The sequence below is a fragment of the Falco peregrinus genome, chromosome 5, assembly GCF_023634155.1.
Source record: "Falco peregrinus isolate bFalPer1 chromosome 5, bFalPer1.pri, whole genome shotgun sequence".
Classification (NCBI taxonomy): Eukaryota; Metazoa; Chordata; class Aves; order Falconiformes; family Falconidae; genus Falco; species Falco peregrinus.
The window spans coordinates 112629092-112653881 of record NC_073725.1 but is presented as its reverse complement, the minus strand read 5'-3'; the positions used below and the strand labels follow the sequence as shown (position 1 = coordinate 112653881).

The 24790-nt window shown below is 39.2% G+C and overlaps 1 protein-coding gene across 7 annotated transcripts in view; it reads left to right on the top strand.

Moving 5' to 3' along the window:
• Positions 1–1175: 1175 nt before the first annotated feature.
• Positions 1176–24790, top strand: part of ATG7 (autophagy related 7) — a 122602-nt gene continuing 98987 nt past the window's right edge. For 4 of the 7 annotated variants that reach the window (XR_008747351.1, XR_008747350.1, XR_008747349.1 and 1 more), the window contains exons 1-12: positions 1458–1713; positions 5315–5525; positions 5755–5809; positions 7546–7663; positions 8984–9061; positions 9616–9732; positions 10789–10938; positions 13153–13241; positions 14334–14455; positions 15536–15626; positions 17486–17630; positions 18232–18390. Coding sequence is in view for 4 of the 7 variants with exons in the window: in XM_055804945.1 (XP_055660920.1) it covers positions 5348–5525; positions 5755–5809; positions 7546–7663; positions 8984–9061; positions 9616–9732; positions 10789–10938; positions 13153–13241; positions 14334–14455; positions 15536–15626; positions 17486–17630; positions 18232–18390 (1302 nt within the window). In the remaining 3 variants the exon portion in view is untranslated. Of the gene's footprint in view, positions 1262–1455; positions 1714–5314; positions 5526–5754; positions 5810–7545; positions 7664–8983; positions 9062–9615; positions 9733–10788; positions 10939–13152; positions 13242–14333; positions 14456–15535; positions 15627–17485; positions 17631–18231; positions 18391–24790 lie in introns of those variants that run through there. The other 3 variants (XM_055804947.1, XM_055804948.1, XM_055804946.1) reach the window with 2 other exon arrangements.

The window sequence follows — 24790 nt, the reverse complement described above, 5'->3', positions numbered from 1 at the left end:
GGGATGCGCTGCGCACTCACTACGGCGCTTTTTTACTACGACATCAACACCCCATCGGAACCGGAGCACCCCCGTGCAGCGGCCATCACCACGGTGGAGGAAAAGGCAGGGTTTAGTCCCGTCCTCCTCATTTGTCAGCACCGCCGTTTGCGGCGACATAAGCGTACCTCATCCTCGCCCGTCCGTTCGCACCCCTGTTACACCGGGCGGCCGCCGGGGGGGCGGGCACGGCCCCGCAGGGGCGAGCGGCGGGGCACTGAGGGGGCGCACCCCGGTCTCGCCCCGGCGCCGTGCGGCACTCCCCGCTGAAGGGCGCCGGCGGCTCCCGCCCCAGCCGGGCTCCGTGCGGGGCCGGTGTGCCCGGCAGCGGGGCGGGCTGAGGGCCGGGCTCCGCGCGGGGCCGGGCTGAGGGCCGGTGTGCCCGGCAGCGGGGCGGGCTGAGGGCCGGGCTCCGCGCGGGGCCGGGCTGAGGGCCGGTGTGCCCGGCAGCGGGGCGGGCTGAGGGCCGGGCTCCGCGCGGGGCCGGGCTGAGGGCCGGTGTGCCCGGCAGCGGGGCGGGCTGAGGGCCGGGCTCCGTGCGGGGCCGGGCTGAGGGCCGGTGTGCCCGGCAGCGGGGCGGGCTGAGGGCCGGGCTCCGTGCGGGGCCGGGCTGAGGGCCGGTGTGCCCGGCAGCGGGGCGGGCTGAGGGCCGGGCTCCGTGCGGGGCCGGGCTGAGGGCCGGTGTGCCCGGCAGCGGGGCGGGCTGAGGGCCGGGCTCCGTGCGGGGCCGGGCTGAGGGCCGGTGTGCCCGGCAGCGGGGCGGGCTGAGGGCCGGGCTCCGTGCGGGGCCGGGCTGAGGGCCGGTGTGCCCGGCAGCGGGGCGGGCTGAGGGCCGGGCTCCGCGCGGGGCCGGGCTGAGGGCCGGTGTGCCCGGCAGCGGGGCGGGCTGAGGGCCGGGCTCCGTGCGGGGCCGGGCTGAGGGCCGGTGTGCCCGGCAGCGGGGCGGGCTGAGGGCCGGGCTCCGTGCGGGGCCGGGCTGAGGGCCGGTGTGCCCGGCAGCGGGGCGGGCTGAGGGCCGGGCTCCGTGCGGGGCCGGGCTGAGGGCCGGTGTGCCCGGCAGCGGGGCGGGCTGAGGGCCGGGCCAGCCCCGCCTCAGGCGCAGCCGGTGACCTACGGCGCGTGCGTGACGCCACCTCCCCGCCTCCGGTCACGTGGCCGAGGCGGGGTGACGTCACTGCTCCGTGCCAGCAGGCCTTGCCTGAAGTAAAGGGCGGCGGAGCCGGTGAGCGGTCCGTGCGCGTGCCGGTGGCGCTCAGGCGGAGGCGGCTCTGAGGGCGGCCCGCACCCCCACCCCCCCACCCCCCCCCGCTCTTCCAGCCCCCGCCGGAGGCCGGTGCGTCCTGGGGCCTCGGGGCGCTGGGGTCGGCTGCCCGTGGGGCTCCCGGCTGGGAGAGCCTGGGGGCGGCCGGGAGCGGGGATTGCAGCCGTGCCTGGGCGGGCGGGGGTCGCCCCGTGGGGTGGGCGGCTCCGGGCCCCCGGCCGGGAGCTTGCGGGGCCCGTCGTGTCCCGGTGCTGAGGGCGGCCTCTCCGGGCCATCAGTGCTACCGGGAACGGGGCAGGCGCTCTGTGCCCCTAAAAAGGGCTTAAAAGCGGGCGCAGCCAAGTAGCAGCTTTTCCGCAAAGGCAGCGGCAGGGAGCGGTTTCCTTTGCCACCTGCATCTAGAGGCCTCCCAGGTACTGAGCTTGGGAACAGGGAATAAAAAGCCTTGTCTGAAAGCTGGAGATCTTAGGGCATTTTATGATTTTGGTTTAAAAGCTGTAACTTCGTGGTAGTTTTAATCATACAGATTGAGTTGGTCAAGGGGAAGACAAATATTAAAAGCCCTGGTATGTTTTACACTTAAAACGTTCCTCCATTAGATCAGTTTGAAGTCTCTTTGTATTGAATAACAAATGTTGGAACCTACAGTAGTGATAACGCATCTATACATTGGATGATCTGTGCTGATTATACCAGTTAAACTTTGTACCATCACAGAACTTAGGAGAGGCTAAAGCACGCTGGCAAATCTTTTCACCTGAAGCACATGGTTATGAGCCCTTTTAAACTTGGGAGTTTATCCTGCTTTTTTCCTCTTTATTTATTGTGTTCTTCTAGTGACTGCTACTACTATTAGAACTGTAGGTGAATTCCTGTATGCAAGTTCTGCAAAATACATACGTTTGATCTTTTAGTTCAGTATTCTAAAATTTGCTGTGTGAATTTACCTTGGCTTACTGATCTTGCTGTAAGAAGGCACGTAAGTGACATTTCCAGAAGCGTCAGTACATCAGAGGTTGTATGTGTTTCTCTGTTTGCTGGGCATAGCATAGTGAGGCTCACTGTTCTTACTCCTTCCGTTTTACAGTAACTCTTAGGTGCAGCAATAATGAAATTAAGTAGGGTGTTAAAATTCGTTCCTGGTGGATGCTTTTAGGCTGGTATTTTCAGTGGATCTTCCTCAAGTACTGCTGGGTACTGTCATTTGGCTTCTTGGTCGTGTAAAATGTTTGACAGTACACTTTACTGTTGAGTATATTATCAGCTTTTTGAGGTGTGGGGGGAAGGCCCAATGAAAGACCTTGCCTGTTTGAAAAGTTGAAAGAAGACTTAAAGAAAATTGGAAAAGAGTAAACTTTTATTCATGGTAGTACTTGTCTGGAAAGGAAAGTAAAAAAGTAAAACCTTTATGTTGATTATTCTTATTATTTTTTAAAAAATGTTAAATAATACTTTCCAAGCTTCTGAAAAAAAGGAGATGGGGATTTAGTGGTTTAGTATTGACTAGGCAGCTACTGAACCTTTGAATAAAAGTTTTATTACGGAAGCTTTGGCATCAAGTACCATGTAGTCTGACTTGATTCTGACATCTATATGGCAGACAATTGTTTGCCTGTTTTGTGATAAGCTTTCTGTGACATTTAGTGGCAAAAAATTTAAATATATATATAAAAAGATTTAAGGCCTATGTAGTAGTAAAATTGAAATGTTCACTGATATATGTTACTACTTCTACATGTTACAAGCAGAAAAAGAGCTTTATAAAAATGGTCAGAAAATTCCATGCAGTTAATTCTGCTGTTTATAGTTCTAGTACTTGCAAAGTTTCCAGAATCTAACTGATCTTTTTTTTCATGTCAATAAAAAGAGATTTGAGAGGTTGTTCAAGTAAGCTATCAAAGTTCACTGCCACACATTCAAGCTGCTGTTAATTTTTATAAGAAAAATTAAAAAAAAAAAAAAAAGAGGGGAGGAGGAGATAACAAAATGGCGTATTTGCAATATGCCAGTTAGAGCAAGATATCATGACAGAACTGAAGCATTTAGCTTTCACCATGAAAAATGTGGAAAACCTCAAACCTATACCCCAAAAACCACATTCCACGGCTTACCGGCAAGTAAGGAAAGCATTTACAGTAGAAGGAGGTAAGCTCTAAAAACTGAATGTTGAAGACATAGCTAGATTACACTGAAGACTTTGTTTAAGGAAGTATCATGTAAAGAAGAGCATAACTGTGTCTTTCAGAGAAGACTCTTTGGCAGTTATTAAGAAATCAAAGCCACCTCTCATTCCCTTCCCCCTGTTCTAAAAAGCATGAAAGAAAAGGATGTAAGCTCGGTTTCTGTTGCACAAGTGACTTCACAGGACAATATACTTGGAACTGTTCAATTTGATCCGAGCTACAGTACAGCAGAACTGTAGTGCATCTATTTATATTGGTGTCCGATAATACAGCTATGATGGGAACCTCATTTTGACTTTCCTATATGTAAAATCCTACTATTGATCCATGTGTAAAGGTGACGGGGCTTTGTGAAGGATCAGCAGCAAAAGGCAATCACATGGGATGATGCTGTGCAAACTAAAAAAATTTAGTCTTTAAAAATTAGTTGAAGGAATCATCTGTAGATCGTTTGAGTTGATATGGTTGATCTGATAAGTGTTGTGAACAAAACCTAAATTTATAGCTGTTGATCTTCCTTCTGGACTCAGAAAACAGCAGGTGCTAGCTTGGTAGATGGATGTGTTGTGGTAAATGATAGGAGCATATGTTCATATCTTTGTGAGTAGTTTTAAAACTAATATTTTAAAATTTATATTTAAATATATAAGAAATCCTTTTTTGCAACATCTATGTTTATCTTAGCTAGATAGTCAGTGACAGAAGGACCTTCCTGCCCCACATGTATATTTGAATACTCTGTCATGGACTGTGTCTCTGAAACTTGCATCTTCATATGTATAGGTATAGACATGGAGACAATTACTAAAAGTAAATAAAGGAGGTTCCGAGGGCAAGATTTTTATTTGATGAGTTTTCAAGGAAATAAGCAGACTGAGCTGAATCGCCTGACAGTGAATGCTCCTGCTAACATGAGCAAAGGGACTGTTACGTCTAGTTGAAGCAAAGGCTTACAATAGCGCGGTTCAGATGTTTCACTCCTCATTCTGGGGTAGCATCTAAAATTCTGAAATTTGTAAATGTGAATAGAAGACTGTGTGCTTACAGGAATACCATTCAGCAAATGTGAACTAGTGATTTGGGTTATGTAAAAAAATAAATATATGCTCCCCATATGCAACGACCTTTAGGAGGGAAGAGCTGTAAGGAAATGTGGCTTGTACATCACATTGGCTTCCTCGTGGCTAGTGCAACTTTTAAGGAAGTTCTGGGTTTTGTTTCCAGCTTGGCCCTTTACTGTCTGCAAGACTTTTCTTGGCTTTAGTTTACTTTTGCTATCTTTACTTGTTAATTTGTAAATGTGTTCAACTAAATAAGTGTTCAGCTCTCACCGCAGGCTGACAGTAAAGACCTGGCTAAATGAAATGTTAGCTTGGATTTTAAATGCTATCAGAACTTAAATAGTACTAATAGGTTTGTAGATGGATAGATAGAGATAGCAGAAGGAATGCAGATACAGTGTGTTATCATTTTGTTACGTTTATCTGTGGCAGTGCAATACAAGATACAACTCAGAAGTACATGGTTCAGATGTAGTATCCTAAGTAACAGGAGAAATTGTGGAATGGCTGTCAGGAAATCAAATCCTTCTAGGCAGCTTGGCCAAACAGAACGTATACTTGCCTTTCATAATTTCACATACAAGAAATTGGAAGGATATTGCTTAGACTAAAAGGACTTCTGATTTTAAAAATTGGAGTTGCTTAGACATTCAGAGGATTAAGGCTTTCTGCACTTCAACCCAACAAAATGTATTAAACCCAAGCTTTGAGTAGTCATGAGCAATACGGTCAATTGAGTATATACTTATCAGGTGTATCTGCTTTTACAGAATTCTGTTTAACAGCAATCATTAACTGAAATCATGGCAAATGCTAGTAGTGAGGTGCAGCATCCTGTAGATCCTGGAATTTCAAAGCTGCAGTTTGTTCCCTTCAGTAGTGCCTTGGATGCAGGATTCTGGCACGAACTAACCCAGAAGAAACTCAATGAGTACCAGTTGGATGAGACCCCGAAAGTTATCAAAGGATACTACTACAATGGTAGGTAGAAACTGAACATCTTGCTTAGTAATTTGGGTTTCTCCTGTCAATGCCTCGAAGTATTTGTGTAACATATTTTAGGTGTTTTGCTGAAACATTAGAAAACACGGGCGGGTGAGTTGTGGATTCTGGTGTGCCTGTGGGTAATTTATGATTTATATAGATTAAGTTCCCTCTTTTTGTTAACATATTTCCATTTAAAAGAAGCATGTTGCTGCTTTTTGTCCAGGTGATCCTTTGGGTTTGCCAGCTCGCTTGACATTGGAGTTTAGTGCCTTTGATATGTAAGTACATACCATGGTTTACCTCAGATTGTATGTGAAGATGCTTTCTTTGCATAACAGTAATGGTTTGCTATATAATATTACTTGGAGAAATTCTACGTGAAAATAAATACATGTTTTCATGAACTTTAAAACAGTGGCGAGACTGCTTTGAGTTGCAAATATAAACTTCCTGTGTCTGAAGTTGTGTATTCTCCTGAAGGGCCAAGTTTAAAATATGCTGATAAGTCTTAAATTCACTCACTGTATGAATAAAAATTTATATAAAATACCACTTTTTTCCCCCATTTTTTTCAGCTCTTCTGCATAAGAGAGGATATTTCAGTCATCTAACTTCATTTTTTTCCTTAGATCTTTATTTACTGAGAATTTGTCATTACAATTAGGATTTTAGAATAGCTTTTACAATCCTTAGTTGTTAAATTGTAATGTCTTCTAAAGTATTTAACTTTATGACTGGATTTTTTTGATTTTGCTTTTAGCCCCAAAGTGAAAGGTAAACTAAAGCTGCTCAGTGTGCACAGCATAAATGAGCTTTCATTTTCAACATGGTTTTAATTTACAGCAAATGTTGAAGTCAGGAACAGATGTCTTTGTAGTTAGTGTCTTGTTTGTTTTAAATTGGTGGATTATGAAGTTGTAGATCACATAAGTGACTTTCTCTGCTTTGCAGGGTGAGGATGTTAGGAACCTAGTGAGGCTTTGTGCATTTTGAGATAATTTCTTAGGAGGTACTATTCCATTGATTATTATGGAAGAACTTTTAGGTACAATACTGAAAACATATTCAGCAAAGTGTAATTGGAAGAAAGCTGTGACTTTGGGAACAAGAATTTCAGATTAGGGAGAAATGGATGGTACCATGGTATTTAGCTCTCAAATTTTGTGACAAAAATAAAATTATGAAAGGTCCATTTATGTAGTGTTTAGTTATTCCTTCTACGGTAGTAATTTTCTGTACTTTAGGTAGTCAGTTTGGATCATCATGAGGAGTTCCCTTTTGCCTAAAAATTTTTGGAAACTACATCATATGTATTTATTATGTAACAAACATTTTCTGCATCTCAGTTTTAGTAGTGGTCAAAAACATACCAGTTTGGGAGAATGATGTTAAAGGAGTCAGTGAAATCAGTCTGGTCTATAAATTAAGGGAATATTCTATTTTTTAAACTTAATTTACATTCAGAAGGAGGAAAAATACATACTGTGTTTGCAAACAGCAGCTTCTCCAGCTGGTGATGTTACAAACTAGAAAAGCTACTCAATCTTTTGTCTGGTTTAGACTTCCTTTGGGATTTTTTTAAACATAAAATTTTAACTGAATAACTCTTTATGTGAATAAAATACTGACATCTAAAATTAAGTCTTAATAATTTTTTCTTAGTGAAAATCACATTTGTCATGGATAATATATATTTGAACAGAATTTTAAGTCTTTGATCTGTGATTTAATGCTGTCTTGCTTAGAGATAATACGGATGCTTGATATATTTTTGAAGTCATAATGTAGATATGTATTTGCTTGAGTTATTATACCAATCCATATTCAATAAAGCACTATGATCATAAAAATGTTTTTATTAGAACTGTAGTTAACTTTTGTTACTGTGCCTCATCATTTGACGGTTGCAGGGCAGCCTTACACCAGAGGATAGCTACTGCTGCTACTGCTACTACTGCTGATCATGTTAAAGGCATTAGTATCCAGTTCCCAGAGGTTTCTTTCTTTTATTCAGGAATGCTTCAGTACCAGCGCGATGCTGTCCTGTTTTTGGAACATTGTATAATACCAACACTTTAGAGACTTTCAGATCTTGTGATAAGAGGTCACTTCTGGAAAAAGAAGCAAATGAGGTAACCTTAAAAATCAATTCAACTGGTAGAAAGGATTTGGAAATAACCAGTGAAGTGCTTTACAGTTTCTGCCCCAAATATGGGAGATACTGTCCATACTTTCCCATATAGTAGCCTCAGGATTTAACTTATTCTGGAAGAAATAGTTTGACATTTGCTTTTTACTGTTCTTTACGAGAAATTAGGCAGTAGCTAATTGTACTTGGAGGACTTAATTCAGTGTTCTACTAGGCTGCATTTTAAGCTTAACAGTACTAATGGAACTACCAGAGACTTGAATTCTGTAGAGCACATTTTTAAAATTTGTCTTGACATCCAGAAACCAGCAAGTACGTGGTTTAAAATCTAAAGATCGCTGTGATACATCTGTGTGACAAAGTGATGGGGAAGCTCCAGAACAGCAAGAAGACATAAAGCAAGAAAAAGGTGGCTGTAAAAGGAAGGGGCTAGTCTGCTTGCACTGTAATTAACTAAATTAAATGTCATGGCTTGATGAGAAGTAAAAGTCAAACTAAGGCAACCTTTTACTTTCTGAGACACTTCACTTTGACCAGTCCTTGATTCCTTTGATTAGATTGATTGTCTGTCTGCTGGCCTTGAGTAGCAAAGTTTTCATGCATAGCTTCACTCAAGGCTATGAATTTTTTCTGTTCCTGTGGCCTAGTAATTCCCTGCCAGTGGTAGGTACAATGCAGTGTCTATCTTTAGGGAAGATCAGAATGCTTTATTTGCTAGTGTGTTTGTTTGTTTGTTTGTTTGTTTGTTTTAAGACAAAGATGGAATGGGTCTGCCTTGTACAAGTATTACAGCTTCTTGTCTCACTGACTTGCAGTGTACTGCCTTCTTTCAAGTCTCCATTTTTTTTGGTCAGATTTCCCAGTAGCTTATTCGCATACCTAGTATCTATAGAGCCCCATGAATTGGAAAGATAAGAATATGGTAAAGGGCTATATTAATATCACAGTATGTTCTATATTGCGCTAGTGTTAATGGTTCGTATACATGAAGGACTGGTCCTGATAAGGTTTGTTTTGTTCCATTTGATACTCTGTGCTTGATCCATGGATTAATGCTCCTCTTGTTCCATAATTTTTGTTAAGAGTGCATGCCTGAGTATTACCTTTAGAATCCTTTCAGTATAGATAAATAGCATAGATGAGATCAGTTAGGAAAAGATCACAGTGTATTACTGAGAGCGTTAATTTCAGTATTTTAAGTGGAGCTGGAAGAATTAAAGATTTCTGTAGCTGTTCTCATGCTACTTTAGTGTTTTATTTCTCTGTCTTTTCTCTTGCTTCTTGTCCCCGTGATCAATGACAGATATGGGAATCAATAAAATCTGGAGCTGCTCTTGAAAACCCTATGCTCTTGAACAGGTTTCTGCTGCTGACATTCGCAGTGAGTAATGATAATATGTCTCATACTTAGAGCATTGAAATTGAAATGGTAAAGTTTCTTTTTTAGGAGAAATGTTGTATTAGTATTAGCATATTACTATTACCAGGATTGTTCTCGGATGACTTTAAAAATTTGAAAACATTTTAAAAAACCTAATAAGACATTCTGTACAGATATCAAATATTTTAGGATGTATTCGTTAAAAAATGCTGGTGCCATCATGTAGTCTTTTCTAGAAACGTGTAAGATTATCTGACAGCCTTGTAGATATTAGTTAAAAGTGGAGCAATTGTTTCACGTTTAACAAATTGGAAGTTTTAATAAATAATGCTCCAACTAACAAAACCTGAAGTATTGTACATACATTATCTGTTTAAATCTTAAATGAAAACATATACAAAGGGAAGTCTTAGAGTTTCTTAAATCATGACACAGTGCCTTGTGAAGAGAACTATGGTTAGCATCATCAACCATTAATTTTGAATAGTATTCCAAACCACAATTTACTTTGATTTGTATCTTTATTATCTAATTTTACAAATATTTTTTTATAGGATTTAAAAAAATACCATTTCTATTACTGGTTTTGCTACCCTGCTCTCTGTTTCCCTGATGGAATACATATAATTCAGAAACCAGTGTGTCTTGGTGACAGATTCCCATCACATCAGGTATTCAAAATACTAAATGTTATGAAATCTGTAACACTAAGCAGTTTTGTGGACTGTAAAACAATTTAGCATGTACTGAATTCATTTGTGAATCTGACTTCTTTTAAAACCTTCACTTTTCTTACTTCCATGTGGTTTTTTTGTATACCTTTTTTTATTATTATATAAAATCTCTCAGCTTAACATTAGTACAGCTTTATTCATTTAGATGCAGATGGGCAAACGGTTGTTGAACAGGGAGTTATGTTCATTTTAATTTTTATATACAGCTTGTTGAATATATAGCTACATTTTTGAAACGCATTATATTTTTAAGAAACTTTTTTAAAGGGCTACCCTCTGGGAGAGCTAAGTCATTAGTAATTACAAAGTTGTTAATAAAAATGCATGATTGGACAATAAAAATAAGTGGATGAGGAAGGGTGTGTTTTTAGGAGAAAAGTTAACACTTTTTTTGTAATTTATTTCATATTACAATGCAAAAGGATGAAAAGAACTTATTTGCCCTCGTGTGCCTTCTTGCTTTGACAAAAGTTAATGCAAAACTTTGAATGGCTTCTTAATGGCATAATAATCAGGGAGAAATGCTTAGTTTCCTTCTTCTCAGAAGACCCTCGTTAGTTCTGTGGTAATAAGTAGTGTAAAAATACCTGTCATGATCTAAAGACAGTGTTTAACTGAACACTGAAAATCCATGTAATGGAATAAATTGAATGGGACTCTGTTGACACTTTCTCTAATAAAAGAGGGACAGATTTACTTTCTTATAAAGCTACTGTGACTATCAAATGAGATTTTTATCTGGTTTTAATTTTTACGGGTAGATCAGTTTGCGGCAATGATAATGATGCTTCTGTTTAAGTTTGCATTGACAAATGGTGGTTTAGCAACTTAATTTTTGGGTTCAGTTACCGTGGTCATTGTGGTCTTTAAATCTTCTGAATGTGCTGTATTCCAAGACTGGATGGGCTAGCCTTCCCAGATGCTAAAAACACTTTCTGTGGTTCTGTATAAGATTGTTAAAACTGTTGGTTACAGTTATCTTCTTGCTTTTAGATTCAGGCGCTTCAGAAAGCATATGATGAACTTTGCCAGAAAGAGGGGGTTACAGCCTTGCCTTATTTTTTAATCAAGTATCATGACAATTCTGTTGTGATATCTCTACTGAAAAAGTGGGATGATTTCTTCCAAGACCAAGAGGGAAAGGTAATGAGAATTTTATGTCTTTTTATAGCCTACAAATGTTTAATTTACAAATGGTTTGAAAAATGCCTATAATACTGAGCTGGGCACAAAGGTTGGCTGATGAATAGACTAGGTGAGTAGCTGAAGACCAGCAGCTTGGATCGACTTTTGTGTTAAGTGTCTTTAGTTATTACATAAAAGCCTAATTACATCAGATTAATGGTCAGATTGAAAACAAAATTATTTGTGCTTTGTCTGCTTCATTATCAAAACGGAAAGAGCAGAAGTTTATGAGTTTGCATAGTGATTAAAGTTTTCCAACCACTTTACCTACAGTGATACAATAATGCAAAACATTTATTGTTTGTGGACTAAAACCTGGTACTCGTATTTTATGTATTTGTTGGTTGTGGTAACAATAATCAGGGAACACTGTATGTGAGTTTTCAACTTTTCATTGTGTGTTTTACCTCACGTACACGTTAAAACTTGAGAGCTTTGGATAAAAATAGCTGGGAATCTGTATATGATGAATGTTCAAGGTAGTGCTTTGTAATTTGAAAGATTGATGGATTGTGCACCAGAAGAGGCTGGGGTACTTTTTCTGTTAAATGCAGACACCATGCATGTCCTTTGAGTGTGAGGTGAGTACTATCCATTGCTATCAGTTAGGGAAGAAATACAGTGATACATGAAGCAGATGTCATCACAGCAAGAGTTGACTGGCTTGGTTGGCTTGTGTTTATGTACATTGAGTTCTGTTTAGGATCATGTTGCTCAGCTGGTGACATTTGCTAGGCCTTTCTGAATGCTTTACTGTCTATTTTTGGTGAACTTCAAACTTTTTAATCTTTCATGTCATTGAAGTGTTAGAAAATAAAACTGAGTTATGGTGAAGAGCTAGTAAGTGCAAAAATGTTTGTTTTTTTTTAAGGAGGCGTTGTAACACTTTATAAAAGTAATTTAGTTCTCTTTTACAGTACTCAGTCTTCAATTATTTTTTTGGTTTTCCAAATCTGTTTTTCTGAAATGAAGACCTAGGTCCACAGTTCTTAGTAAAACAAGAATGTAAAGGTTGAGATTTTAAATGGTAGTGTAACTACAGTAATGGGCCACAGATAAGATTGTACTTAATTATATGGGGATGTTGTCAATATGAGAGAAATCTGCAATCATCTGGAATATATTTCTTCATTAACATTCACTTTGGAGGGAAACACTACAATTTTAGATCTGTCGGATAAGATTTATTGCATCAATACTGCCTGTAGAGTTTGTTTGTATTTAAGTAAGCCAGCTGAACTTGCTCCCCTGGAAGTAAAATATGTTTTTTCTGTTGCTGAGTGAATTTTCTGCTAGTTTATGAAACTGAATGAACTTACTGAGGGGTCTTATGCCTGCTTGAGTCAGCAGTTGCAAAACAGCAGCAGTGTATGCCTGGGAGGAGGGATGGGGAGTGGGCCGCTGTTTCTTCTATTTGCATCCATTAGATTGGCTCATTTGCATTTCAGACTGTTCTAGGGACACCTCACAGATGTGGCAGAGTTGTGACCAGACACTCTAGGCCCATCTATAGGCAAAGAAGCAGGAGGGAAGAGCTCTGTAGATGTGAGAGATACAGGTATCGCTAGTGATGGCTGAGTTCAGACTTTCAGCGTATCTAAAGGCAGGCAGTGGCACCTTTCTAATATCTGGATGTTTTGGTTCTGCATTGATTGTGAAGTAAACTCCTAGTTTAGATGCCTCAATTATGAGTATGGTATTACATTGGTTGAACAAGAGACAGAACGTCCAGTTCCTTTATTTAGGTCCCATTTTAAAGGTTGGCTTTACAAGGGATTATGCTGTTTTTTCCTTTGACTTGACATCTTGCTGGCCTGTCCCCTTTCACTTTTTGATCATCCCGAAAATCAATACAGAATTTTTTTTTTGAGAGCAAGTCTTCAGGTTTTGGGCTTCTCCCATAATAGTGTGCTTAAGGAAGGTAATGAAGGTGCACATACTGTAGTGAAAAGTAAATGTCCATAAAGAAGCTAAACTGAACAAATCTCACAGCTGTGGCAGGTGCTTGACTGAAATCTCATGTGTCCATGTGTTAAACATTTGTAAATATGTAAAATGTGTGAGTAGGCCTTCTGTGTCCAGGAGTTTCAAGTTAAAAATGCCAGATAACTTTTACTGTGAACTGAATATCTGTATGGATAGATGACTTATTTAGAGCAATTTTATTTGCAGGTGACAGTTGGAGTTTATGATCCATGTAATTTATCCCACAATCCAGGATGGCCACTGAGAAATTTCCTGATCCTGGCAGCCCACAAATGGTATCTATTTTATTCTTTCCCACAAAGATTATGTATTGGTTGATATCAAATTAGGCATTTTTTTCCCCCCATGGCACTTTTCTGCCATCAGTCACCTGAGATGTAACTTTTAACTTTGACATGACTCACTTTTAGTGTTTCTGATTTTGTATATTATTTTGGTTTTTACTTATGTCAGTCACAAGTTCCTATTATTCCTGATCCCCACATGAAGGCATGTACCTGGAAATACATGCTTCAGACCCTGCCAATACCCTCTAGCTGTTTCAGATCTTGTTTAAAGTATTCTATGATATTATATAATAGTGCCAAGTAATAGTAGACCGAAATTTTGAAAACCAAATACTCTTAGGTTTTCTTGTAGTGTACCTCCTTGAATTTTTAGTTGAGTAGAAGTTGGGAAGACAGGACATAGTTTTACACTTAGTATTTGGCAAAAAAATGTCTATTAAAATACCAAATAAATTTGAGTTGCTGTAACAAAATTGTAATTAATTTCCATTTTCATAGTTTTGGCATTAACATTTTTATTACAAAGGAAAGAGCAGGGAGAAGAAATGCTCAGTTAGATGTGGCATTTTCTGGGCTGCTAGCTGAACTGTAGCATAGAAGGATGTGTAAGTGCCCAGAGAGCTTTACACATTCTGGGATTCAGAGGTTTTTAGGCACTGAAGTTCTAATTGTTTGATTTGGAGATTTGAATCATAAGGAGGAAAAATGATACTATATTGCGAACTAGGAGGGTCTTGCTTTTGCTGTGGCAGAGTACATCATGTCACTGCACGTGTGCTCTAGTGTTTTCCTGCTTTTTATTCCTCAGTTACACAGTTTGTCCAGCAGCATTGTGTAAATGAGAGAAGACAGGCTGACAGTGTCACTTCTTTATTGTTTCACAACAAACTAGTCATATTCACATACTAAGCAATTGTTTTTATTTATACATGATTATAACAACAGTGTTCCAGTACTAATAGAAAAAGCCTTATTCAGAATCTGCCGGAGACTAAACCTGTGTGAAACAGTGTTTAAAAGCAGTCCCTTTCCTATTAAAGAAGTTGCATGTCCCTGTCTTTATCTTTTTTTAATTGGCAGGGGCAGCATCCTCCAGTCAGTTGAAGTGCTCTGCTTCAGAGATAGGACCATGCAAGGGGTGAGAGACATAACACACAGCATTATCTTTGAAATAAAACTTCCACAGAGAACCCTTGGCCCAGGTAATCCATTTTAAAAAAACCAAAAAAAATCCTTTCCCATTTTTTTCCCTCTCCTCAATCAGTGTGAAGATGGGAAAAAAATTAATAATACTAAATCATTGCTTATGCTAAGTTATCTCAAATGCATTTTAAATTGTTTGAATTTCTGTTAAATGTCTATAAAGCAAATGGTTCCTTCTTCAAAAAAGAAAAAAGAGACCATATTTTCTTTTATTTTTTTTCTCTTTATATTCTGTTTCTGATTTAAAAAAGAAGAGTCCTAGTGTCATACAAAATACAAAAGCCAGGCAATTAACCTCTTTTTTTTTCTTGTTAAATTTGTATGCAGGCCCTCAGCTAGAAAAAATGCATATGATAGTGAATTTATATGATGCAAACTTCCCTGTATATTTCTAAAATGATAGAAGTCTGCTACAGAGTGGGAATTGTTTCTTCAATCCCATAGTGAGGTAGGCAGATGTATGTCCAAGCAATAAACTTGTAACATTAGAACATAATCTTAAATTCTGTCTACAGGACAGTATCACAAAATTTCTGTTTCATCCAAGAAGTTCTGAATACTTTGGTTATTTTATATATATATATATATATATACACATATATATAAAAATATAGTTATTATATAATTAGGATATATAATTCTTTACTGAATTTATAGATGGGGTCTAGGGAACGTGAAAAGATGGTTGAACTTTCAAAATATACTGAGTTCTGAATTACGGATTTACTGAGTCTGAACCTACTGGTCTGACATTAAAGATCTGGAGGCTTGATGAGGCTTGCCATCTCTGTCCTAAATTTGAAGCAAGCTGAACAGACAAAAGCAACACATCAAACACCTGAGAGTAAAGGACTTCTCCAAGAAGCAGTGCTTTCAGTTGATGTAAACCAGCAAAATTTGTATAGCAACTTACACTAGGTTGTTAAGATGCAGATTATTTAAGTATAGGTTTTGAATTTGTTTGTTTTTTTCCAAGAAGGTTAAATCCAACAAAATTTCATTATTCTATCCTGTGATATTAAGGCTTTCATTCTTTCTTTCTTTCTGCCTTCCTGTGTTTTTTTTTTCATGTCAAACAGGTTGTCCCAAAGCTGTTGGATGGGAGAAAAACCCAAAGGGAGCCATAGGTCCAAGGATGGTGAATCTCAGTGAATGCATGGATCCAAAAAGGTTTGTTTATTATCTTTTCAGTTTCTATGGTTTTCTTTACTTGGGCTTAAGGCGTAACAAGTTGAAGTGTGAAGTTCAAGGACTATCTGTCTCTGTTAGGTAACAATATGCAGTAACATATACTGTGCATTGTTTGGATTGTCATATTGGAGGTAAGGTCTTTAATAGAGTGAGTGCACTGCATGCAGCAGAAGTGTTTGCAATTTTTGACTCTAGCTTAAAATTTCAAATGCATTATATTTAAAAAGGAGTGGAATGTAGCTCATAGTGTTACAGGCCTGTGGTTTTCATAGAATTCTATAACTTGCAGGTTATTAAATAATGAAAATAAGCATGGAGGAAAGTTCAGCCTTTTGGAACTGTTACGAGTGTGACAGGAAAGAGCTCAGGAAACATCACCTTAGTGATTTTTATCATTCTGTACATCATGTATGGGCAATGGATTGAAAACAGCCTCATTGCAGAGCCTGTCGGCTCATCTGCTTTCACGGACTACATGTGTGTTCTTGACTTTGAAACACTGTGGGAGTGTGTTGATCTAATGATTTAGATTAACATTTTACTTACCAAGCTAAGCCATTTTCATCTTGCAGTTGTGGCAATTCACAGTATGTTCGTAAGATATTAGAGAAGGTTCATTTGAGAGTTCTTAATTCTTTAAGCAAATGCTGTAAGTAAACTTGACCTTTACTTGTATGCATGCTCACTTCTGTTAATTCCCACAGAGACTGTTGGTAATATGCCAACCTTGGCAACTGCCATCTTAAATCCTCATTGAACAAAAAATTTACTGGATACTGCAAAAGTTTATGGTGTATAAGGGAATGAAACTGTCAGGAATCTGAGAACTGTGATGATCTGACATGATGGGAGTTTTAACACCCTCTGTTCTGACAAATACAAAGATCTGACACTAGGTTGAGCATGGATTTCCTACCTCATTTTCTTTCTAAAACTTTCAAAAAGAACTAACCATGTTTTTTAGGGGGCAAGTGTAATATTTCATGTTAAGGACAGATGTAACTGAATACAGGAAACCAGTTAATTTTAAAAAAGAACAAAAGGTTATGGACAGATAGTCTCTGTCTTATCACTCAGCATCTTGGCTGAGATGCTGTTTTTGTTTTCATGCTTGCATCATTTTGTTACTAAAATTTTAATTTTGGATTGTCACCTTTTTCAGAAGTCCTTAGAGACTTTTTCCAATTCGTAAGGAAATAAGTGGCTTTAGTAGATTTTATACCAAGTCCAGAGTGGCTAACTGACACCTTTTCTGTATATCCTAGCTTTTGAAAGAGAACACTTTCCTGCCAGAATTTCATGGTTAATAACCATGTTGTCAAATGTCTACAAACTTCTCTTTTTATTCTTGTTTCAATAGTGAATTGCTCTTTTGTTTTTGAGCAGTGCAGTCGGCTTTTATAAGAATGTTGATTAGCAGTGTTCAGCCAACACATTGGTTATAAGAGGAGGTTCCAAGGAGTGTCAGGAACTGTGTGTGTATTTATATAGAACGACTTTTGGCATCTGCTGTTTGCCTGTTTTTTCTGTGTGTCTGATTGGCAGATTGGTTAAAATTTTATGGTTAGGACCCTTAAGAGCATACCGTATGTGTCACAAGCAAACAAGCAACCTAAAAAAAAGTTTTTCCTGAACTCCTTGCTATGCACTGTATCATTAGGTGGAAGTATGCTTGGGGGACTTTGTTTTTCATATTACCTGTATGTTGCATTGTTGAATTCTTTCTCTCCTTTAAAAAAAAACCAAAACTGAACTTCTTCAGTTGAAATAAAAGTAATTGGTTTGTTGAAGAAACACAACAACATTCAGAAGCGTGTTGCTATTTATTTCGTACATAGGTTAGCAGAGTCATCAGTGGATCTTAATTTGAAATTGATGTGCTGGCGGTTGGTGCCTACTCTTGATTTGGAAAAAATTGTGTCTGCCAAGTGTCTGCTTCTAGGAGCTGGTACACTGGGTTGTAGTGTTGCAAGGACCTTGATGGTAAGTCCTGAGTTAATCTTAAAAATAATCCTGTTTCTTGTAAATTCTGATTATTTTTTTTTTGAGCCGCTGCCATGGCACATAAGGAAAAAAATGTATTCTTTTGTATTAAAGTAAACATCAAACATATTAGTTGATATTATAAATTGCAGGAAAGAGGTAAGATCTGTAGCCAGTGGAAATAACTTGAAGTTCTGCTAATGGTAGAATAGTAGATATAAGATAATCTAAACAGAATAGTAATTTATTCTGAATTTACTTAAAAAGAGTGAACAAGAAATTCTGGAACAAATTATCAAACTAAAAAGATCAAATTCACAGTGAAGCACTTGAAGTAACTGTGCTGATGTTTGCTTTCAGGGATGTTTACCACATCCCACTGAATTCAGTAGGGTTTTAAGGGATTACTATTAGATGATATATTTGGACAGACCAAATTTTCTGTTCTTACTTTAGTGCAAGTATAACGTTGTTACTGCGAATAACTTCAAACCCTTGATCTTTCCAGAAAAATTGGACAAAACTCTTGAGTTTCTGATATTACTCTAAAGTATGTGGCTAAGCCCATTGTATTTGTTACTTAAATTACTTTCTCGTTTAGGGTTGGGGGGTCAGGAAGATTACATTTGTGGACAATGCGAAGATCTCCTACTCCAACCCAGTACGACAGCCACTGTATGAGTTTGAAGATTGTCTCAGCGGTGGGAAGCCTAAGGCACTTGCAGCAGCAGACAGGCTACAGAAAATCTTCCCAGGAGTGGTAAGATCAGTATTTCAAATGTGTTAATATGTCCCTTGGAAGAGAAACAGTGACTTTAAATAACTATTCCAAGTTCTAATAATTAAGCCTTATGAGTGGGAAAAATACTACACAGTTGTTGATTATTGACAAATTACAAGCATTGTACTTCAAGTACGCTGTACCTGTTAAACTTTATTATAGAGACAAAAATACTTGTAATAATGAATATAATTGAGGATCATTTGAATCATCTTGTAACTTGTTGGCGGTGAAGTAAAATTTTTTCCTGTCTAGTGTGTCCTAAGGAACTTTCAGTAGTGGCTGCTTTTAATACTGTGTTTTCCCACTTTGCTCTTAAATGTGAGTGTAGACATATTAGTTGCCTATTAGGGGTTCAGAAGGTCTTGAAGACACTAATAAATGTATTCTTGAGATTTCCTATTATGCTTTACACTCAAAATTTGCAACCTTATATAAGTTGCTTTTCTACATTAAAGGCAAATACTTTAACTTCCATAAAAGGGAAGTAATTCGTAGCAGCCTGGAAAAAATATCAGTGTTGGCCTTTGACCAAAGTACTCTTCTTTTTGGGAGCCTGGTTGTAATAACTTACTATCAAAATGAAGTAGTTGAAAGGGAACAAAAGACAATAACGATTTTTAAAGTTGTTTTAGAAACTTCATGGTGAAAGATCCACCAATGGCAGCCTCTATCCTCTTTGACTCCGGGGATGTGTATCATATATACATTATTCAGTGCACACGTTCAAACACACCTAATCTGCAATGCTGAAAACCAAGTAGGTTTAAAAACAAACCCTACAAATGTTTGCAGTTCTCCCAGTTTCCGTCTTCATTTGGGGAAGAATTGATGTGGCCTATATAGACAGTGTCTCAGCTTGCTCTATCATGAACAACATTTTTTAATACTCATCTGGCATGTGATAGAAGTCACTCAACTGTTTATAGTTCTTGTTTTGGAATTGAGGCTATCTTAGATTGGTAGCTATAGTTACCAGAGCTCAGCTGGCAAACAGTATCTTAACCACTTACATAGTAACAATAAGTCATGCATACTCGTTATGCAATTCTGTATTTAAAATGCCCCTGATTATGTTACCAGTCAAAATATTAAGAGTTACAGTGTGGTATATAGATTTTTCCATTATTGATGCCCAGCATTGTGAACAAGCTTTACAGACGATAATTTCTAAACATTTTTATGTTTGTTTAGTTTGACCCAAGGATTGCTCTGAGCTTTTGTTCGGCTTTTATCTGCATTGGTCCTATTATTATCTGTGAAATCAGTATCAGTACTAAGTAGTAGCTCAATAAATATTTGAATATCAAAAAATGATCCCCAGTATGAAAAACTGCTAAACACTTCACTTTCTGAATTTTTGATAAGTAAATCAGAAGAGACTCTCTGAAAGATCCTAGAATTTTATTTAACCTTGCTGCACTGTAGTGTTACTGTTACTTGGTGCTATGGCCGTGGTTTAACCCCAGCCGGCAGCTGAGTGCTACGCAGCCGCTCAGTCACACTCCCCCCTGCTACCTCAGTGGGATAGGGAGGAGAATCAGGGAAAAAAGGTAAAACCTGTGGACTGAGATAAGAACACTTCAACAACTGAAATAAAATAAAACAGTAATAATAATAATATACTCATAAATCATAGAATGGTTTAGGCTGGTATGAACCTTCAAGATCATCTAGTTCCACCCACCAGCCCAGGTTGCTCCAAGCCCCATCCAACCCAGCCTTGAACACTGCTGGGGATGGGGCATAAACAACTTCTCTGGGCAGCCTGTTCCAGTGCCTCACCACCCTCATAGTGAAGAATTTCTTTCTAATATCTCATTTAAATCTATCTTCTTTCAGTTGAAAGCCATTCCCCCTTGTTCTGTCGCTACCTGCCCTTGTAAAAAGTCCCTCTCCAGCTTTCCTGTAGGCCCCGTTAGGTACTGGAAAGTCATTATAAGGTCTCCCTGGAGCCTTTTCTTCTGCAGGCTGAACTCCAACTCTCTCAGCCTGTCTCCAAAGGAGCGGTGCTCCAGCCCTCTGTTCATCTTCATGGCCCTCTTCTGGGCTCACCTCAACAGATCATTGTCCTTCTTATGTTGGGGACCCCAGAGCTGAATGCAGTACTGCAGATGGGGTCTCAGGAGAGCAGAGTAGAGGGGGAGGGTCATGTCCCTCAACCTGCTGGTCATGCTTCTTCTGATGCAGCTCAGGTTTTGGATGCCTTTCTGTAATAGTTGTAATGAAAGAGAGACAAAAAGAGAGCATGAAATAAAACCCAAGTGATGCACAATACAACTGCTCACTGCCCACTGACCAATGCCCAGCCCCTCCCCCAGAAGCAGTTGGCCCCTTCCAGCCAGCTCCCCCCAGTTTATATATTGAACATGATGGTCTATGGTATGGAATATCCCTTTGGGTAGTTTGGGTCAGCTGTCCTGGCTTTGCCCCCTCCCAACTTCTGGTGTACCTGCTCACTGGCAGAGCATAGAAACTGAAAAGTCCTTGACTGAGAGTAAGCACTACTTAGCAACAACCCAAACGTCAGTATGTTAATTATTATTTGCAGACTAAATGCAAAACACAACACTGTACCACCTACTAGGAAGAAAATTACCCCAGCCAAAACCAGGAGAGATAATAATTTAGTTATAGGACTATATAACAGTAGAACAAGTACTGAGAAGAAAGCATCAGTGCAGTGTCACACAGAGCACCAACATGATGTTAACTAGGGTTTGTGTCACATAATTTCTCGCTTCCTAAACATGAGAAAATGAAAACAGGAGTATTAAGAAAGAATGAATGGTTCATTTAGAAGGAATAAAAGCTGTTTGCGGAATCCTGAATGATACAGTTTTGCATGTAGAGATAAAGATCAAAAGTTAGTGTTACGAGTGGTGGTGTTAGAAATAACCAAGAAAGCAAAAGACCAGGCTGTACTATAGAATCTTGAGATTGTGAGGAGGCTTTAAAAAAAAAAAAAAAAAAAGTTAACCTGGAGAAGAGCTCCCAGTAATCAGGGGGAACCAATAACAATGCTTTAGTGAGCCTGTATCAATAAGTGTAGGGACATTTGTTATACACAGAAAAAAAATAATTTCCTGTTCAGTAGTAGCATATACAATGTGCAACACGTACTGTAAGAATTTTTTCTCTACCATATGCCTCAAAGGTTGTGCATCTACCACTTGATGGTACCTCTACCATCTACCACTGTTTTTCTAGCACATTATCTCCATAGTATTATGCATTCTCTTTTGTTTCCTGGTGCCATGGATGGGTCGCATCTGATCAGCCTTCAGGTTATAAGAATCTCCAGATCCAGTAGCTTCACATCCAAACAGTCCCAAAGCACCAGGACTTTACCCAGGCCAATTAAAGGCTTATTGTCAGTCCCGTGCTCGGTCTGCTGCTTAAACCTCACCACTCTCACATGCCGTCAGCACGATATTAACTATTTGAACCAGAGTTTTTACTGTTAAGCCCTGTTAATTCTTGTTAATGCTAGCATGTTGTTTCTTTGTATATTTACTGATGGTCAAACATGATACCTCTTCTCCACAAATGTGAAGCTACTGGATCTGGAGATTTTTATAATCCAGCTGACTTTGCTAGACTTCTCAAAATGGAACTGCATTTGTTACTGCAGACTGCACTGATGCTTGTTATCAAAACCATATTTATCAGTCTAAATGTCCTTGAATGAAAAATTATTTGTCCTGGATTTTGAGCCCACTCATTTCTCTTATACTAAAGGAGTAGTCAAAGCTGTCTCTTGCTGTTCAGAAACTCACACAGTCCTTTCAAGCCCATGGGAGTCCAAGCAGTAATGCTGGTTCTGAAGGCATTTTTGAACAATTGGTTTTACATTTTTGTGCAGTTCACTTGCAGTTTAATTTACTTTCTTTGATTTCACTGTGAGTAATATTTTGTACACAAAATGCAGTTTCTCCTAGTTGACTTTGAAATGCTTGACTTTTCTATGTAAATTCTTTTATTTTTATTTTTTTAGTTTTACATCCTTTCTAGTTGGAAGAGAGTAACCACCTCATCATTGCAAATGAAACAAGAAATGGCATGGAGCTTTGATTTGTTCCATTCCACTTCTAAGATTACGATTAGCTGTAGCTTAGAGTTTTATAATATAAAAAGAAGGGAGTACTCAGAAATAGCAGAATTTATGGATTCACAGCCTGTTATGACAAGTAGGTAATGCACAGAGTCATTCACCTAGCTGCTGTGGAACTTAACTTTATTGACTGTCTTATACAGTCATTTTCTGAAGTATTCAGGCATGAAACTCCATTGTATTCAGCATTTTATCATCCTTTGTACTATATTGCATGAGGGGACCACTTTACATAGGTATTTCCAATAGAACAATTTAGTGATGGCAGCATCACATTTCTTGATTTTCTGTGTACCTTCCCATGGCACACTTCTGTTCAGGTTTAAATATATTGTTCTGTTCAGGTTTAAATATATTGAGCACAGATATCTTCTGAGTGATCGGAGCCATGGTTTAACAAAAAAGTTGATAGAAATGTGAATGAAAATGGGGGAGAAAGTTATGGTAGCACCACAGATTGTAATATTTTGATGTCTGTTTGCTTTAAAAAAAAACACAAAAAAACCTGAAACACAAGCAATGGATTCTCAAGCATGGCTTTGGTCACCTCTCAATGAAAGTGTTGAAAAGCGCGTTATCTTTTATGATTTTGCATGTCACTGTAGTCCCTTTTTTTCTAATACTTTATGGCATGGTAACTAAATGTTATATTGTTTTAGGTAATTCAGAGACATTTTAAATCTTTTGTGAGTATGAAGGTTCTGGTCTTAAAATCTAAGCCTTTTTGTGAGCAGTTAAGCAAAACTTGTGTAGAGACTCCTTGAGATTTTGGAATTCTGTGGGATGAATGAGTTCTGTCTTTGGGGATATATGAACATCTACTTCTTAAAATAATATCCATGTGCCATTGCAAGGTACCCTTTTAGCTCTTTTTGCCCACATTTGACTGCAAAAGCATACCTCAGCTACCTTTAGTTGCGACTGGTGTCTTTTTTTCAAGGGACAGTTATTCAAGTAGAATTGAAGCTATCGAAGCTGCTGGTCTCATGTATTCTTACAGCTACAGTCACTAGATAGTTGTTGTTTTTTCTGAATTCTGTTAAGATTTTAGTATTTTACAAACCTTGTTACTGTATTTCTGTGCAGCTAGTGTATAACTTGTTTATTTGTTCATTTATTTTTTTGAAACAAAAATTGACCTCCAAAGTTGCCAACAGTGTCAGTTATCTAGTAAGTCAACATTTATGTGCAGTACAGGGGCTTGATGAGTTATGCGTAAATACATCACCCATATATAGCATGGATTAAATTTTGTGTTCCTGCCACAGCTCTTTGGAGGTGATAATGACAATAATTACCTAATGTCTGCTGTTGATACAGAGATGTTCTCACTGGGAGACAGGGGAGCTGCCCTGTTAACAGCATATAGGTCACTGTGGACTCTACATTTTTCCCCTTGGGTGTGAGGGGAAGAAGGGGGGGAAAAAAAGGGTGTATCCTTTGATATGGTTAATGCAGACATTACCCAAATGCATTTCCCCAAGCTGCTATATGTGTCTCTTTATCTTCAGGGGTATTTATGATGTTTAGAATGTATACTTCCCTGGTTATTTGGCTCACCTGGATTTATGAGTTGTGCATGTAATTGGTCTATACAAAAGCACATTCCACCAACCTTCCTTTCTTCTCTTCCCATGTAATTTTATGTTTGCTAGATCTAGCTTTTGAGTTTTGGCTTTTAAATTGTTAGTTGCTTACAGCACAGTGACAAGCAAGTGGCTTTGGCAAGGCCTGTGCTTCTGTAACATGTATGAAGGATCCATTATTCTCTTACAGCAGATGGCTGACAGATTGTGCTAGCATACTTCCAAATGAGTGAGTTAATTGTTTGCGTTGTATATGCATTGTGTATATGCTTATTTGGCTCTTTAGCCATTTTTGGCTCAATATGCCCTGCCCAAATACGGAGTTGGAAGAGGCATGTTTCTGCAATAGGAACAAGCTCTTTCAGCATCTGCATAGTGCAAGCCTCCAGACATCCAAGCGCTGGGGTAACAAGTCTCAGAAATGATTTTCTTCCATATCAAGTTCACGTATGCCTGGTCAAATTACGTGAAAATCATTAGAGACTGTTGTTCTCCTCATAAAGAATTTTAAACAAAGAGGAGAATGTGTGATACTTTGCATCTGTCTTACTGTAATTGAATCAATACTCAATATCAGAAATGTAAAGTACATCCCATTAACACTGCATGTGAAGTGGCTGCAAAGATAATCCAGGACAATGGTTTTATATAAGTTTAATGGCATGATCATAATCATATG